The sequence below is a fragment of the Mytilus edulis genome, chromosome 3, assembly GCF_963676685.1.
Source record: "Mytilus edulis chromosome 3, xbMytEdul2.2, whole genome shotgun sequence".
Taxonomy (NCBI): domain Eukaryota; kingdom Metazoa; phylum Mollusca; class Bivalvia; order Mytilida; family Mytilidae; genus Mytilus; species Mytilus edulis.
In genome coordinates, this window is record NC_092346.1 from 49,463,845 (window position 1) to 49,483,339 (window position 19,495).

General features: G+C 34.6%; 2 protein-coding genes across 2 annotated transcripts; both read left to right on the forward strand.

The window, feature by feature from the left end:
- The first annotated feature begins 238 nt into the window (after window positions 1-238).
- Window positions 239-10,259, forward strand: LOC139516703 (monocarboxylate transporter 12-like). The gene is made up of 7 exons (XM_071306960.1): window positions 239-332; window positions 4,134-4,482; window positions 4,994-5,137; window positions 6,240-7,208; window positions 8,399-8,578; window positions 9,303-9,428; window positions 9,904-10,259. Exons 2-7 carry the CDS (start codon window positions 4,224-4,226, stop codon window positions 10,080-10,082), a joined length of 1,857 nt encoding a protein of 618 aa, XP_071163061.1. The 5' UTR covers window positions 239-332; window positions 4,134-4,223; the 3' UTR covers window positions 10,083-10,259.
- Window positions 10,260-11,260: 1,001 nt separating this feature from the next.
- Window positions 11,261-11,965, forward strand: LOC139515296 (uncharacterized). The gene has a single exon (XM_071304865.1). It carries the CDS (start codon window positions 11,261-11,263, stop codon window positions 11,963-11,965), a length of 705 nt encoding a protein of 234 aa, XP_071160966.1.
- Window positions 11,966-19,495: the final 7,530 nt, after the last annotated feature.

Here is a 19,495-nt window from a genome sequence, read left to right on the forward strand (position 1 = left end):
AAACATTCTGAGTTTGACTGTCCCTCTAGTATCTTTCGTCCCTCTTGACGCGACTCCCCCCTTCAATTTCATCATTGTCATATTATCTATTTTCCTCAGTTTGCATGCAAGAACTTTAGTGCGAAAGGAAAGGCAAAAGATACCAAGAGAGAGTCGAAAATAAACTGAAAGTAAGCATAGTGTAGGTACAGGTTTAATCTGGTTAAGGGTTCACTGTGTTCATAAACGCATGTGCATGAGAACCGGTTCAAACTAGAATATGGTCAAATTAACAATGATTCTGGTAATTTATTATCTCCAATGATTTATTTAGGACTTGACGTATCTGGGTTGTAAGTAGCATTTACGCAAACGATTGGTTTTATTTTTACTGAATAAATGTGTTGTTCATGTTATTTAGTCTTTCTGAATAATAAAGTGCTATGAATACGTATTTTCTTTGTTCAAATATCACACATTTTAAACATGTCTGTGTGTATTTATAGTGTGTTTCATATTATGACGACAGCTAAGTACAAATCAATAGTGTATGTGTATTTGATTACGTATCTGTTCTCATTGTTGTATCAAAGATAAAAAAAATAATGTATTAAAGTGGTAATTTTTATGTTCATTATCAATGGAAATAGTCATTGATATATAACAATTATGGTAAACAAAAGATAGACGAGTCACGATATAAACGACTTTTCGTTTCATTAAAAATATAACATGTAAGTCATGTAAGTCATATATAATGTATAAAAAAAAAACTGATTAAAGGAATTATCGCATAAATATAATATATACATTTGTATATTCATTCAGCAGTTTCATTTTGAATATTTTAGTCTTATGATACATTAATTTTATTTATTAATAATTCATGAAAATAATAAATAATTCGTATTAGTCTTTGATTGGCAACACGACTGACCATTGCTGACATTACACTACTATTTATTAAAGTTGTGACAAAGTTAGTCATGGATACTGTGCATGTGTGTGTGAAGTGCAGAACCAGAACTATACTATATAACCGTTACAGCTATATTTTCTGATTAATCATTTCGTCTTGCATTTAAATATCTATTTATATATGTTGATATTTATAGCCTTTTTCTTCTTCGCTGTGAATACCACTGTCACTCTAATATAATTATAATCAATTTAACTATTGTCAGTTTATTGTCTTAATTTTGTATGCCATAACCATTTAATGTAAATGTGTTTGTGCGAATAAAATATTGTCTATTGTCTATTGTCTATATACTGAGTGCCAATGATTACGCAACACTTGTTTTTAAAAAAAAATCTTATAATTTTTATTTTATTTATATTAGACCTTTGTTTAGTTGGTGGAAATGACTTTTAAGACAATTGTCGACAATTTTACGGTTGAGTGATTTTTGGAACAAATTCGAAGGGGGTTATTTTGAACGGACATAAACCCGAGTTCAACGCTTTTCAACATACGCACCATTTTTACGACTTTGTCATTCGACAAAGCTTGACTAATGCCATAAATTTTCCCGCCATTATTGTTAAAAAACTGCAATAAACATCTGAGTAAATGCCAGGACTTTCTGACAACCAGCGACATGCAGTTTTGATTAGTTTTGGGCATGATCCAATGAAGCCTTTCACAGCATACAATTACGAGAAGACTAAAGTTGTAGCCTCTACAATAACCCAAATCATCCACAAATTCAACCAAAATGGATCATTTAATGATAAGCCACATCCCGGGATACAAAAAGCAAGAAACTCTCAATAAGACCGATACATTTGGTCTTTAACATATCCGATATCGACTCTGATGGCTGTTTAAAGGTCACGAGAGTTCAATGGTGGTCACGGTAGAACCTTTGGGGCAATTTCAGTAAAGCACCATTTGCGCAGAAATTGTTAAAGAGCACCACAGTCTTTCCTTAGTGACATCTAAACGGCCATCTGTCGTAAACATCGAATTTGTAGACCACAAATCATTCATTATGTACCAAAAACCGTCAGTGATGGTTACATAGACATTTGGCTTCCGCCTTGGCCAAATGTCATGCTTTTCGCCGGATTTTGGTCCGATTGAGCAAATTTTGCATCAGATTTGACATGGTTTAGACAATGAAAATCACCACCAATATCATAAAGTCAGCTTGAGTTTGCTTTGCGGGACAAGTGGAATAACATTCCTCGGGATAATATTTAACGTCCGGGATGATCAATTCCACGGCGCTGTCGAGATTGCGCTGCACCACGGGGTTGTAACATTTTTTGTTAGGACTGTGAGTTGATGATTCGACATTGGATGTTTTGTTTACCTATTGCGCACGAAAGATGACCACGAAACATTTTTGTTTTATATCGATCTATTGTTAAAATTATAAATTTTCAAGAACAATTCATTTTGAAAGATTATCATTTCTAATATAAATTTAATTTTTGAAAAACCAAGTGTTCCGTTTTCATTGACACTCAGTATATTTGTATTGATTTAAGTGGTATTAGTATTCATTTTCGTTGATCGTGAGCTAATAGATTACACAATTTCCTTATTTGTACACGATTGCTAACGTTGATTTTCCATATGCACTTTTAGTTTGAATACAGGAAACATTTAAAGAGGCGGAAATTGAGGAAACGTACTATATACATGCAATTTTGGCCCGTTGAAAAGGTGAATATCCAAAATTGTCAACACGAGAAGGTTATTTAAATGAGGGCGCAGCTAAGGGGCCACAATTGTTTTATTATACCGAACTAACAGTGGAAGGGCCTTTTGGGGGGGGGGGGGGGGGGGGGGTTCAAAATACATTTGGGTTTTAAAATTTCCCGAATGTACAACAAAGGTAGAATCTTTTTGTAAAATATTGATGGCCCTGAAAAGGACCGTTTTTAAGAGAGATCATCGGCTGCTGGCACTCTAATCATGTTTAAAGCTTTATTTCCTCGTCTCTCGATGGGCTGCCAGTGTAACGTGAACGCTGCCATTTTGTTTATTTACGTCTGTGACGTCATTTTCATGGGAGATAACTCGAGTGCAAACCTAGACATTCAAAAGGTTATTCGCCGGTGAATAATAGGGTTTTTCATCGCTAGTGTAGATTTTGAGGGTTATTCGTCATCCCTTACAATTAAATGAAAATCAACTGAATTATTCCATGTCACGTGATAAGGTGTAACCCAATAGAATTGTTTGTAATATATGTAAGGTATAATAATAAATATTGTATTCCTTTCCTTGGAGGGTCTGATTTCGGAGGGGCTGGGTGCCCGGTCCTCTTCTGGAGCTGTATCTATAATTAATTCAGACTTTTTACCTATTCCACTACAATCATTTTCTAGTTCGGGGTCCCGGTCCGCCCTCTTATTTCCAAATCCTGGATTCGACATATTAAATAAAAACAAATAAAATTTTCAAAGTATTTTTTAGTTTGCAACGAATGTGAATATCGTTTGTCTTTTAAACGGCATCCAATTCCCTTTCAAAAACTAAGGTTCAACCCGCCACAGTTTACCATAGCCTGAGACCATAGCTAAATAAGAACCGTTTTAATTATTAAGACGATCATATATGTATCCCTTCTTGGATATTATAATTTTACCGATCATCTTTCCAGAAGAACGTTAACGTTATAACTTTCATTAAAAAATTCACATCGAATGCAGCAAATGACTATACAATTTTATATTAACGTTACGTATAGAACAGGAACTACTAACCCTCCTGCTTTGTCCCATTTTTTTTTTGGGGGGGGGGGGTTGTAAAGTTCGCCTTGCTCAATCTTTTGTTTTACCATGGTGTTGTCTGTTTTGTAGGTCGTTCGATGTTTGATTACCCTTTTGGAATCTTCTTACTCTTATATACAATCCGATTGACGAAAGAGAGTGTCTCATTTTGAACGACATAAAAAAATGCGTGTTTATTGTACTAAGGAGAGACTGAGATGAGAGATGAACATACTCCGTAAAATTAAAAAAATATATATATATGGATTCTTTACCTTTTTATTTGCATGCACAAAACACACCACTGTCATGAATATCAAGAATGATCAAATTGAGAAATTATACATATTTTAGGTGTGTTAAAAAAAAAGTTAGATAGATTATGAATGTGATGTACTAATTATAGTCTTTGGTATATATATTTACAGATGATAAAGTCATGACATCGTTGATATGAGTTAACAAATGACAGAAACATCGAATATATTACAAATATCGAATTACACTGAAAAGCAACGATGACAGCTGAGACTGAAGAATTCAAAGAGTTAAAAACTGATAACCAAGAGCTATGTTACGAATTAAAGGAAAACAAAGTTCCGGACGGAGGATGGGGATGGGTGGTATTAGTGTGTTCGTTCTTTGTTATGTTCATGATAGATGGTTTATTCGGATCTTACGGACTTTTACTTCCAGTTTTAATGGAAAATTTACATGCTAGTCCTTCTTTGACTTCTCTGGCTGGTTCGGTTATCGTTGGATGTCTTTTATTCATTGGTAAGTACTCTTTCTACATTTGAGGAGTGTTCTCTAATTAATCGTATTTCTTAATTTTTTTTATCTACGCGGACGCACTTGTTCAGAGAACCATGGACACAAGAATTCACTATCAAAAATCAAGTGACTTTGACTCAAAATGCAATTATTATAGTCATCATATGCATTGAATATTTATAAGTATGACTTTCAATGCAAAGTTTTTAGTATCATTTTCTTTGAAATCATAAATAAATGGTCAAAGGGAAATCACCGGACTTTAACTAGCGATATATACTAAACTCATTGTCATTTTAATCAATATTAAAAGATTTTGTGATGTTTTTTTCCTTTAGACCCAAGTGCATTTAATATCACACCGATGTGCAAGACACATATAGTTGACCTAATTTTATCAGCATGTAGCGTTAAAAAGTGCACTAGGGAAAGAAGAAAATACTAGTATTGATGAAACCAGAATAGGGTATACAATAAATGTGATACAATGTATGCGTTATTATTCTGTTTGTAGCTATCGTTGCTTGTCCTCTGATAGAAAAATTTGGTTGCAGAGTTGTAGCTATAACCGGAGCACTGATTGCCACAATAGGATTAGTTTTAAGTTCCATGGCTGTTAATATATGGATGTTTCTTGCGACTTATGGAATAGTCACGGGTAAATATTAAGTTAATCAGCATTTGATGGAGAACGATATCTTAATTTTAAAAAAAAACAATATGTGATGTACCAATTAGTGACACAAAATCCCTACACATATTTGAGAAAAGGAAAGAAACAACACTTTTTTTAACGTTCTTTATCTTAAAGTCACAGTAAAACCGTTTAAAGCGGACCAATATACCAAATCGCACAGCACGTTCAAGAAGTGGTTTAGTACTGGTAACTTGCATTGCAAGATGTAAATTACTTAACATCACATTTATGATTAAAAAACATGTATGTTAGGTAATATCAACAAAATATAGACTGTAACGGCAAAAAAGCTGAAACATTTTCATACATTGACATAGAATTTCACCGCAAAGCTTCAAACATTCAGACAATCATGGACACAGCAAGTCAATTGTTAAATAGCTTGGTAGGAAATAATACATGCATGGGTTAAATACTTCAGTTTTGATTAAAAAACAGGCTGAAAAAAGGTAAAATCGTATATATAAACATGTTATATCTAGAATGCATACGTCACAACTGTTAAAATATAAAGAGCATATATCTCAAGCAGTGGGAACGCAAAAACTCTTCACACAGAGACAACTCTATGAACAAAATGAAAACGCTTTTATTGCTGTTCTTCATCGTATAGTTCCAATGGAGCCCTGAACACGCAAAAAAGCCGTACCTCTATCTATGTTGTTTACGGCTTCTAACATCTGTTTGAGAGGAATACTTTGCAATATGTTGGACAAGCCACTTGCATTGCGGAACACAGATGCGGAATAATAATAGGATATACAAATAGAGAAAACTTACAAATACTGTACAATATTGGCATTACTGTGTATTAACGTTTGACATAAAATCCCAGCACGCAGATTTCGAATAAAGCTACCGTTCTTCATCTAAAAATCAAAATGCATGTATATGTGTTATCCAAACATTGCCAAATGAAGTCCAGTAAACGTTGTTGATTTCATTGTAAATTGCAGAGAAAAGTATAACAGTATGTATTCTATGTTTATTCATAGTCGAATCCGTTTTCTATATGTAAATAGTAAGATTATATTTAAAAGTGACTGTTTACTACTTATCACAGGTTGCGGTATGGGACTTATGTATTTACCGTCAATAGTAATGGTTAATCAGTACTTCGACAAGAAAAGAGGCATTGCGCAGAGTATCATGTCTGCTGGTTCCGGTATCGGATTGATGGTTATCTCTCCTGTTACAGAAAAGTTGCTCGACGTTTATAGCTGGCGTGGAACACTTTTAATTCTTGCTGGTTTTTTCCTGCAATTATGTGTTGCTTGTGCAATGTTTAGGACTTACAAGGTAATACCACCTCAAAACAAGAATGTCAAAGAATCGAAAGAGATGGGAGAAAATTTCAAAGAAATTGAAATCGAAATTTTAGTTGATCAACCAAATACAAAAGACATATTGTCTGTAAAATCCCTTGATAATGAAAATTATAAACAGAGTATTGGAAGTTTACAGAAGACACAATTGAGTGAAAAGTGCACAAAAATTCATTTTGAAGGGAAATGTTGTAAAAAACATGCCATGCAGTTTGCGAAAACAGAAAATTTCAAGCAAAGTACTAATAGTCTACCGCAAAACATGTTTAGAACACCTTATGAGAAAAGTTCATTTCTCCCATTCCGCTCTAGTCACTGTATTAATGAACCTCATCGGCATTCATCATCTCTATTTAAAAATTTAAACAAAGGCATTCTCTCTCAAAAAGACATTTTCTATTGTGGTAGTTTAACTCGTCTCAAACATAATAGTGACACAAAAAGCCTTATTGGTTCAATAGTTATTAGAGGAGATGAATACAGTTATAGCAAAGTGTCTCTTGATACTTCCAATTCTTCTGATGAAAGTGAATATCACCATATGGTATGCAACGGAGGTCTGTGTGCTAATAAAGTATTTTGGTTCGTCGCCATCGCAGCTGTTCTTTCTCAGATGGCTCAGTTCATTCCGAACATGTTCCTTGGCGATTATGGAAAAACCATTGGATTGAGCAGTATGCAAGTGTCTTGGATATTTTCTGTTTTTGGTAGGACAAAATTTAACCAATATGTTACTTGTTTTCTAAATGCAACACATTACTTACAATAAGAAATGTATTGCTATTGATATAACCTGTAATGCAAGCTAATGAGACCCATACCCATACCAAACATTGTCATATTCAAAAGAGAATGCAAGCTAATGAGACCCATACCCATACCAAACATTGTCATATTCAAAAGGGAATGCAAGCTAATGAGACCCATACCCATACCAAACATTGTCATATTCAAAAGGGAATGCAAGCTAATGAGACCCATACCCATACCAAACATTGTCATATTCAAAAGAGAATGCAAGCTAATGAGACCCATACCCATACCAAACATTGTCATATTCAAAAGGGAATGCAAGCTAATGAGACCCATACCCATACCAAACATTGTCATATTCAAAAGGGAATGCAAGCTAATGAAACCCATACCCATACCAAACATTGACATATTCAAAAGGAAATGCAAGCTAATGAGACCCATACCCATACCAAACATTGTCATATTCAAAAGGAAATGCAAGCTAGTGAGACCCATACCCATACCAAACATTGTCATATTCAAAAGGACCAACATTACTATAATTAACCCTAATGTATTTGTATCTAAGCACAAAAAAAAAACCAATAGTTGTATAATATCTTTAAAAATATATTTAAAAATGAAAGATTGAAATCAATTGCTTTATATTTTTTTTTAATTAAATACATATAATAAGAGGGTGGAGAAAGGAAGGACATCCACTTCATCCGTTGCATATTGCGGCTGAAATGTGTACACATGCTAAGTCCTTGTATTATGATCATCCCTTTCATTTTTTTTTCTCTATCTGCGGATAACATTTACACTAAATATATATCAGACGTATTGAGTTGCATTTTATACTTCAAACATTCAACAGTGGAACCTCGATGGGGGTAGGGTGCGGTAGATATTTGGACATGCTGAACGCCCCTCTTAGCTCAGTACAGGTACTGCTACTAGTAACTATATTATTATCTAGGTTTTAGACTAAACAATAGACATTATTGTAGAAAATTGTAGCATGCATAGATTAGAATATAATGAAGAAAAATAGATTTGGAAATCTAGTTACGAAACCAAGTAGAAGTAAAATAGTTGTCCAATGTTATTTTGAATAATGTGAAGCAATTATTTAGTTCTTTTTATTGTTTCTATCTAGGTGTGGTCAATACTTTAGGCAGACTCCTGCCAGGCTTTATAATCGACAATACAAAATTATCGTCGGTATGCCTGTGTGTCATTGGTATGGCTGGCTGTACCATTACTTGTTTTATGTTTCCGTTATGTGACCAGTTTGCATCACTGATGGCATTTTCTTCTTTTTTCGGATTCTTTATAGGTATGTTTTAAATAAACGTAATACTATATACATGATATACTATTAGTATTAGTTGATTTCCTCCAGCCTTAAAACATGTAAAATAAGAATGAAATTTGATATTGTACATTGACGTTAAAATAGCAGGACGATTCTAACAGGTATTCAAAATCCAGAAGACATGGTCATAATAAAAAAATGACAACCATTCCATAATACATAACATAGCAAGGTCCGAACAAAACCGTAAACTCGGGGGACTGCGGAGGAAGAAGTCCGAATAAAACTGTTAACTCGGGGGACTACGGAGGAAGAAGTTCGAACAAAACCGTTAACTCGGGGACTGCGGAGGAAGAAGTCCGAACAAAACTGTTAACTCGGGGGACTGCGGAGGAAGAAGTCCGAACAAAACTGTTAACTCGGGGGACTGCGGATGAAGAAGTCCGAACAAAACCGTTATCTAGGGGGACTGCGGAGGAAGAAGTCCGAACAAAACCGTTATCTCGGGGGACTGCGGAGGAAGAAGTCCGAACAAAACCGTTATCTCGGGAGACTGCGGAGGAAGAAATAGTACTTGATATTGATTGATTATTGTTTAACGTTTAACGTCAATAGCGAATATGTTATGCATATTTAGAAAAAAAAATAATAAACAACAGAATAGGTAGGCTCTATAAAATGGGTCGACCGGATGAAAGGCAGTAATTTTGAAAACATCGTAACATTATTATCTTTAAAATTTCAGCATTTTACTGTCCACTACAACCAATCATGGTTCTAGATAGTGTCGGATTAGACAACTTAACTAAAGGATTAGGAGTACTGACAGTTCTTAAAGCACCAGCAGCTGTATTTGGACCTCCTTTTGCAGGTAAAAAGTTAGTGAAAGTGTTTGTGAATTGATAAAGCACCTATAGAAATGTGGAAACGTACAGCAGTTAAAAGATACTTCGTCGGGTAGAGGGAATTTAAACTCAAATAAATAATTTCAGACGAAAGCAGAAAAACTATTGATGAGTGGTTTTGGTGGTTGTTTATATAACATGGTTTGACTGTTTCTTAAAAAAAAAAACCTCTTAGATATCTCGGTTTAAAAATCAGGAAAGGTTCTGCGAATGAGTGCTTCTTTTTAAATTCACATTAAAAAATAGTACAGTAGCGTTTCTTACTTTTACGATCCTTTATCTATAAGTGAATATATTTCTGCAAAGTATATTATCATGCCCAAGTCAATCTGTTTTACAATTTTATGCTAGTAGTCGTATAATAGCAGAATCAACTATACTGAAGAAGTATAGACATCAGCTTTAATATGTTTAATATGATGTTTTATTTATCTTTTGCAGGAGTTCTCTATGAATGGACCAAGAATTATGATATCGCAATACTGTTTGCCGGATGTCTATGTTTGTTAACAATAGTAGTATATCTAATTAATCCAGTTTACAACTACCTCAAATCTCTTTGTAATTCAAACAACGACAACTCTTCAATAACCTTCTCGTCAAGTGATTCTACACTTTGACGGATGGGAAACATAGGACTTAATTATTGGTGTGTTTTTTTAACCGTTTTTGTTTTAGTTTTGATAATCTCATTTGTGTTTAACATCTGTTTATATATATTTTTATTGACGTGAGCAATATTTTTTGAGATACATTTTATCTCCCAAATAAAATGACTAAAACACTCAACAATACCATACCAAGATTTAAGTTTTGGTTCACCTTACGTGCCTCCATGTCTTTCATAAGTAGTATTTGGACTTCCTAATGTCCAGGTGTAAAACATGTGCCACCATTTACCCCTATTATGTCTTTGTTAAAATTTGCACTTTTTAAAAAAATGGGCAGAACTTATCTGTGTTACTTATGTCGTAACTACAATCCCGTTTCCTTTGTGACCTACCGAATTAAACTTTTTTACCGGGTTTGTAATAACATGAGCAACACGACGGGTACCACAGACGACGATCAAGAAGATGTCGATATTCCCCGTACCACTGATAGTGACAAAAGTGATCTCGACTCAGACGACGATCAAGAAGATGTCGATATTACCACTGATAGTGACACAAGTGATCTCGACTCAGACGACGATCAATAAGATGTCGATATTCCCAGATTCCGGAAAAAAAGTTCATGGATTCCTAAGCCCAGTAAATGTGCTACTTTAGAACATAATATTGACAAAATTAAAACTGACGTAACACATCTGTCCACTGCTACTTCCCAAACATTCAACAATTTATCTTCTGAAGAAAATGAAGCTGTGCGGTTACTTAAAAACAGAGACGACATTATAATAAAACCAGCCGATAAAGGTAGCGCTGTTGTCGTCATGGACAGATGTGACTACATTCAAGAGGCAGAACGTCAACTCTCTGATGAGAGATTTTATAAGAAATTAGACTCTGACCCCACCCCTCAATTCAACAAAGAGATCAACACAAACCTGAAAAACATGTGTGAACCTGGACATATTGATGAAAACACATTTAAATATCTTAAACCTGAAAAATCAAAGCCGGGGCGTTTCTATCTTCTGCCTAAAATACATAAAGTCAATAATCCAGGTAGACCAATTGTTTTCGCCAATGACCACCCTACAGAGAATATATCAGAATTTATTGACTTTCATCTCAGACCACATGTAGAAAATTTATCATCATATATACAAGACACAACACATTATCTTTAAAAAATGGATTGTTTGAACCCTCTCCCACCTGAAACGATCCTTTTCTCGCTTGATGTTACCTCCCTCTATACTAACATCCCCCATGACGATGGTATTGAAGCCTGTAGGGAAGTCTGGAACTCTCGTTACACCTTACGTCCACCAACTGAATGTCTCATCCAGCTTCTAACTTTGGTATTACAATGCAATAACTTCACATTCAATGGTGAACACTTTCTCCAAGTTAATGGAACAGCAATGGGAACAAAGATGGCCTCGTCTTATGCCAATATTTTTATGGGGAAATTAGAACAGAGAATTCTCAATTCTTCTCTTTATCAACCCCTCTCTTGGTTCCGATTTATTGACGATATTGACATGAAGTGGGATAATACTAAACAAGAACTAAATTTGTTTATTCAACATGCCAACGATGCCCATCCCTCAATAAAATTCACATATGAAATCTCTGACTCTAAGATCACATTTCTTGACACTACAACGAGATTGAGGGATGGAAACATATTTACAGATCTGTATTGCAAGCCCACAGACAAACATCAATATCTGTCTCCTTTGAGTTGTCACCCTAAACATTGCACCAAGAGCATTCCCTACAGCCAGGCCATACGAATAAAAAATTTGTTCCACCAACGATGTTGCCAAAAAACTACTACAAGAACTTCGCGGTCACCTAAAACATCGGGGCTACAAAAGAAAAGACATTGACAAAGGTTTTTCTCGTGCTAACAACATCAGCCGAGATGAACTTTTACAATATAAAGTCAAAAAGGTCAACAGGAGGTTGCCTTTTGTGTTGACTTACCATCCAAAATTTGACAACTTATCTCACCTTATCCGCGAAAGTTGGAAAGATATCGAAAAACATCCTAAACTATCCAAGATCTTTCCCGAGCCACCTGTACTGGCTTTCCGTAGGCCCAAAAGCCTTAAAGACCTGCTGGTGAGAGCTGAGTTATCCTCTCAAGCAGGCTCTTCTTCAGTGGGCTCTTGTAAGGGTTGTGGAAACAAACGATGTCTGACTTGCAAACAGATACTGATTACCCAGACTTTTAACAGTCACTCCACTGGTACAGAACACACCATATTTTGCAATGTTAATTGCTAGACTACAAATGTTGTGTATCTCCTACAGTGTAAATGTGGTAAACAGTATGTTGGCGAGTCAGACCAGCCGTTTCACAAATGAATGAACGGTAATCGTAGCGACTACCAATGCAAGCCAGACATCCCTCTTAGTCGACATTTGAGATCACCTGTCCACACTAAGTCAGATCTCACTCGACTGACCATTACAATCATTGACCACAACTCTGCTTGGTCTAGGGAGGATAGACTTACTCGGGAAAGATTTTGGATAAGAAAACTAACAACTTTGGCACCAAATGGGATAAACGAAAAGATGTAGTTCGACACCATGCAGTGCTTCACATCTAGGTTATATTACTTATTATTACAGTCTATGTTTTTATTTCTTTACCTTACTACTCTCTAAAATAAATCTGTTGAATATAACAATTTAAATTGCTTAATTTTTTGAGGGATGTATAAGTACCAAGCCACGTTCAACTAGTTTACTTTAGTCAAAATTTATGATTATATTTTAACGGCCGTGTGTTTTAAACATCGCAGACTCTAATGTAACTACACTACCGTTGTCAAATCTGAAATTTTTACAAATTTTGACCGTTCAGTACTGTTTATTTGGAATTCTTATTGACCCAATCTTTCTTGTAACATCATATTTGGTGACACCGTTAAAGCTTTAGAATTGTGCTAGTTCATATCGCACATTATTATTTTTATTTAAAGTATATATTTAAACTCTCTGATGTAATTAGTCATATATCACCTATGTCGTGCTTAACAAATTTTTAGAATTGTGCAAGCGTCTTACCTGATGTTCGGTTTGACTTTTTTATTGTATAAATTTCAAGATTATAACAGCGTAATCTAAGTAGACTGATAATTGATTCATTCAACATCACAATCATCGAACCGATGAAGGATATCTGTTATCCGAAATATTTATAAATAATTACATTTATAGTTCCCTTTTATATCGTTGGTGTTGTTATGTACACTTTTAAGGCGTTTATATAATTTATTTTATTGTGTACATGTATCGTTACTTGTAACGATCCAGCTCCCACGTGGGAAAAATCGTTGACTATTATTCAGACGTTTGATATATATGTATATATATATATATATATGTGCATGTGTAGGAATGTTGTGGTTGATATTATATAGTGTGTATGTTATATGACAAGTATTTTGAACTGTGCATATATATATATTTTGTTTATTTGAATTTTCTCAGTATGAATTATTCTGTATTGACAAGCAGCTTGAGGTATTTTCAATTGTTATCAAATAGTGTGTTTCTATGTTCGTTTGTTTTTGTTACACCTCAATGTTCCTGTTGTGTCTTCGTTTTCCTCTTACAATTGATGTGTTTCCCTCGGTTTTAGTTTGTAACCCGGAATTATTTTCTCTCAAATCTATTTATGAACAGCAGTATACTGCTGTTGCCTTTATTCATTTCTTAATTGTTCCTTTTATAACACATAACAGAAACATTACATATTGTATTCAATTTTATTATTTACATGAAGATTTCAACACTCCAAAAGAGGGGCGAAAGATACCAGAGTGACAGTCAAACGTAGATCAAAAATAAACTGGCAACGCCATGGCTAAAAAGAAAAGACAAACAGACGCATAATAGTACACACGTGACGACACAGCATGACAAAAAACCGGGGATTATCTCATGTGGTCCGGAAGGATAAGCAGATCCTACTCCACATGTATTCTCTCTTTGAATTATTTCACTTTTCTCGTTTGAATCTTTGAAACTTTTCATAATTGACGATATAATTCCCAGAAGAACTTATTATTTGGTGGAACATTCAGTCGTGTCGTGTCTGAATTTAATATATGTTACTTGTTGGATTAGTCATCCCTGGCTCGCGACAGATTTTGGAATCCTCGGTAGGATTCATTTAAATTAGTATCGCCAGTGATACACACTCTTTACTACAAAGAAAATATGGTACCAAAAAAAAAACTTCAGGCTCTTGCCACACATTGAATATTCTGGTGAATTTGAAGAATGAATAACTTAACAATATAACAAAGAATATGATGACACATTAGGTAAGTCAAATTATGATCATGAAGATGAAATCGTCACATTAAGACAAAAACCTAGCAAAAGTATAGCTGTAAAGCCCTCTAAACCAGTGCCACAAACTCAAAGGAAGAGGTTACGACTACTCAAGAAAATACCACAAAATGAAACTAGAACCGAAATGCATAGTCAGCAAACATATCAAGGTTTATTCAATATGATTAGGTGGATTATACAACAATCTTTTATAGACATGACAAGTAACACAGATAGTTTCTGCTGTTTAGACTGCTCTCCAGGAGAATACAAGTCCTATGACAAAAAGTCCCAAATATACAACCCCTAAAATTAAAAATAAACAAATTAAATCCAGACGGTCCAAATTAGAAGATTTCACTCGTACTTTCAAAAATTAAAATTCACAATCTAATAGACCTAAACTGGAAAAGTCAAGTACCTTGGCTAATGTCAATGGCCAACCCTTAGTTCAAAAAGGAAAATTTGCAAGTAAATTATTTGAAGCTTAAATTGAAGATGAAGATTTGTTGTGATGAGCTACTTTAATTAAAGGTTAGATGGGCCCTGTAAATATCAAATTAACCAAAGGAGTTATATTGTTAAATGGAGTTACTATTACATGTATCAAGATAGGATAGCCTTAACCGGGAAGAAAAATCAGAGCTGCTGACAATTTTTACTATTCCCCGCGGAGTGATAAACTCATTGATGTGTTTGGTTTGTTTGACATACCATGGAAAATAATGTCACCTATTACTCCAAAAGGACAAAAACCTCTTGAAAATCGTTCAATAGAAAAGAAGGATAGTAGTCATTTGACATTGCCTGACAAAGCCGCAGAGAGCAATGAAAAAAATTACACAGGTATTTAGCTCAACCCAATCAATTCGACAAATCTCTAAAGGATACAGAGACCTTTCAAATCATGAAAGCAGCCGTTCAGAGTGATAGCTACGTTGGTTCGGTTATTCCCTTCGGCTATTGGTGTGTGATAAAAAGAGGAGATGAACTCGAAATCTCAAAAGGTCAACGGGGCACTTTTGACAAAAAGGGAGGACTCTGTCAAAATTTTCTGAAAAAAGGTAAGACCAGTTATTTTCTATTGAAAATATTTAACGTTAACGTTTATCTCTTGACGAAAATTCTTATTCCTTTTTTGAAATTTAAAATGAAGATTGCATTAATAAAATTGCTATACAAATTTAAGTGAAATTATTCTATTTTGAAAATATAAATGTTTAAATCCGCATTCACGGCCGTGTAAACTTATTAAGAAAAGTATTAAAACTTTTAGAACATACAACCGTTGGTTGTTTAACAGAGTCCTATAAGATTTAAAGTACAAATGATTAAAGGTTCAGAGATAGAAAACTTATTATTTATTTAAGTAAAAGGGTATCCGAGTAAACAAGTCTGTAAGATCCAAAGTCTATTATTAGAGGTGCTGCTTGATCCAAAGTGTCACGGTCATGACTCATGTACCCCCCGGCAAGTACAAGATCTGGCCCGTCAGTACCTATCTTGTCAGACATTGTGAAGGAGACCCTAAAGAGGGTCCGCCGATCGCAAGAGAATAGGGTCGTGTTGAATATAGGCGGGACGAAATTTGAAACATCTAAAGAGACCATATCCGTCGTGCCAGGGTCATTGTTTTGAGCCTTATACCAGGAAACTCTCACAGAGAGTCCGCTTTTCCTGGATAGGGACCCTACACATTTCAAAATGATCTTGAACTACCTACGAAACAAGAAGGAATTCTCCAGAAGTATCCTGCCCAAAGACAGGATATACCTAGAAGAGATATTGCTAGAAGCCAGATACTTCCAGTTAGACGATATCAAAAAGCAGTTAGTCCAAAGAATCGAACAACTTTGAAGACAAAACTTTAAATTATACAAAGTCATATTAGATAAAATAAACATATGAATGAAGATTATTAATGCTATATAATACTTGAAAATTAAAAAAAAAAAGATTATTAAGTATTTGTCTTTTATATATTCAAACTAGAGTCTGAACCATCGTAAAAATTGACTTCCAATGAATCCATCACCATAATAGTCGCATGTTCCCTCAACAATGGTAAACTAACCTATCTAATGTACGACCATTTTTGGGCCAAATGCCTAAGGTGGACGGGGGTAATGTCACGGTCATGACTCATGTACCTTACGCCGAATATCTGTACGCCTGAAGAGGTCTTACAAAAACTATCTTGTTTAGAAAAAGACAAAAACAAACTTGAACAGCGAGGCTGTTTTTACCGGGATATCGGATTTACTCATAAACTATGGAGACGATGGACTACCCAACCTACCAAAAGAGATAAGTTGGAAAGGTCACACACCACCTTGTGAACCTTACATAAGTAAAAGAAAGGAGGACACTATGGGCCATATAAAGACAGCGATCTACGTCTGTAGATATATCAGGAAGCAGCAGCACTTCAAAGCACATCTGTATTTATAACTTTTATATTTTGTATTTTATTTTGTATTTTTTGCTATGTTATTTTTATAATAATAAAATTTATGAAAGGTACTACGGATGGGGGAAGTAGAGATTTTCCTCCATATTTAATGAATTTATTTACTGAGCTCTCTGAATTTTTTACCAGAGCTAGTTATAAATGGTCTCTAATGGCAAATATGTCTATGCATATTTAGATGATATTATTGTATTTGGTAAAGACTTTGCAGAACATATGGACAAAATTATTAACCAGCACAGAAATAATAGCCTTTCCAAAAGATTAGGATGCATTTCATCAGGACTCTAGTACATCTGATGAGAATAAATAGTGAAAACATGTTCATCCAAAAGTACACACAAAGCCTTAACAGATAAGACGCTACTTGAGTAAGGGTTACGTCCTTTTTATGTATTGTTACGGACTAATAATATTGACGTTACGTTACTGTTAGTTACATACATTATCATCCATAATTATCAAAGAGATGTAAAACCGGTTGGAGAAAAAATGTTGATAGTTTAACGGATTTAAGAGTATTTAGATATATTTTTTTAATATTTCTTCCAGTGTGGATGCAGAATTCAATGGAAGTATATACATATATGAAAAAGGGGATCTGAGGGAAAAAGGGGAAAAAAGAAGGAAATGGGACCATTATATTTCGGTCACTTCTTTGAAATATGTATATTACACAAATCCGGATTCTGGCCCGTCAGTACCTATCTTGTCAGACATGGTGAAGGAGACCATAAAGAGGGTCCGCCGATCGCAAGAGAATAGGGTCGTGTTGAATATAGGCGGGACGAAATTTGAAACATCTAAAGAGACCATATCCGTCGTGCCAGGGTCATTGTTTTGAGCCTTATGCCAGGAAACTCTCCCAGAGAGTCCTCTTTTCTTGGATAGGGACCCTACACATTTCAAAATGATCTTGAACTATCTACGAAACAAGAAGGAATTTTCCAGAAGTATCCTGCCCAAAGACAGGGTATACCTAGAAGAGATATTGCTAGAAGCCAGATACTTCCAGTTAGACGATATCAAAAAGCAGGTAGTCCAAAGAATCGAACAACTTTGAAGACAAAACTTTAAATTTATATACAAACAGTCATATAGGATAAAATAAACATATGAATGTAGATTATTAATGCTATATAATACATGAAAATTAAATAAAAAAAGATTATTAAGTATTTGTCTTTTATATATTCAAACTAGAGTCTGAACCATCGTAAAAATAGACTTCCAATGAATCCATCACCATAATAGTCGCATGTTCCCTCAACAATGGTAAACTAACCTATCTAATGTACGACCATTTGGGGCCAAATGCCTAAGGTGGACGGGGGTAATGTCACGGTCATGACTCATGTACCTTACGCCGAATATCTATATGAAAAATTATTGTACGCACAGGAACCTGAAGAGGTCTTACAAAAACTATCTTTTTAAGAAAAAGACAAAAACAAACTTGAACAGCGAGGCTGTTTTTACTGGGATATCGGATTTACTCATAAACTAAGGAGACGATGGACTACCCAACCTACCAAGAGATAAGTTGGAGAGGTCACACACCACCTTGTGAACCTTACATAACTAAAAGAAAGGAGGACACTATGGGCCATATAAAGACAGCGATCTACGTCTGTAAATAAATCAGGAAGCAGCAGCACTTCAAAGCACATCTGTATTTATAACTTTTATATTTTGTACTTTATTTTGTATTTTTTGCTATGTTATTTTTATAATAATAAAATTTATGAAAGGTACTACGGATGGGGGAAGTAGAGATTTTCCTCCATATTTAATGAATTTATTTACTGAGCTCTCTGAATTTTTTACCAGAGCTAGTTATAAATGGTCTCTAATGGCAAATATGTCTATGTTTATTTAGATGATATTATTGTATTTGGTAAAGACTTTGCAGAACATATGGACAAATTTATTAACCAGCACAGAAATAATGGCCTTTCCAAAAGATTAGGGTGCATTTTATCAGGACTCTAGTGCATCTGATGAGAATAAATAGTGAAAACATGTTCATCCAAAAGTACACACCAAGCCTTAACAGATAAGACGCTACTTGAGTAAGGGTTTATACGTCCTTTTTATGTATTGTTACGGACTAATAATATTGACGTTACGTTACTGTTAGTTACATACATTATCATCCATAATTATCAAAGAGATGTAAAACCGGTTGGAGAAAAAATGTTGATAGTTTAACGGATTTAAGAGTATTAAGATATATTTTTTAAATATTTCTACCAGTGTGGATGCAGAATTCAATGTAAGTGTATACATATATGAAAAAGGGGATCTGAGGGGAAAAGAGGAAAAAAGAAGGAAATGGGACCATTATGTGGGATGTGGGAAAAATCTACCAAAAAAGAATAAAAATGGTAAATATGCATAATACGCTTGAATTTGCTGTTTCGGTCTCTTCTTTGAAATATGTATATTTCACAAATCCGGATTCTTACTACGAACGCCCTGAATGATTGGTGCCTTTTAAGGCAGTTGAGAAAATGCCAAAAATCAAAGAAATTAAAATCACTCAAGCTGATAGAATACTCTTGAACGAATATAGGATGATGTAACAACTCTCTAT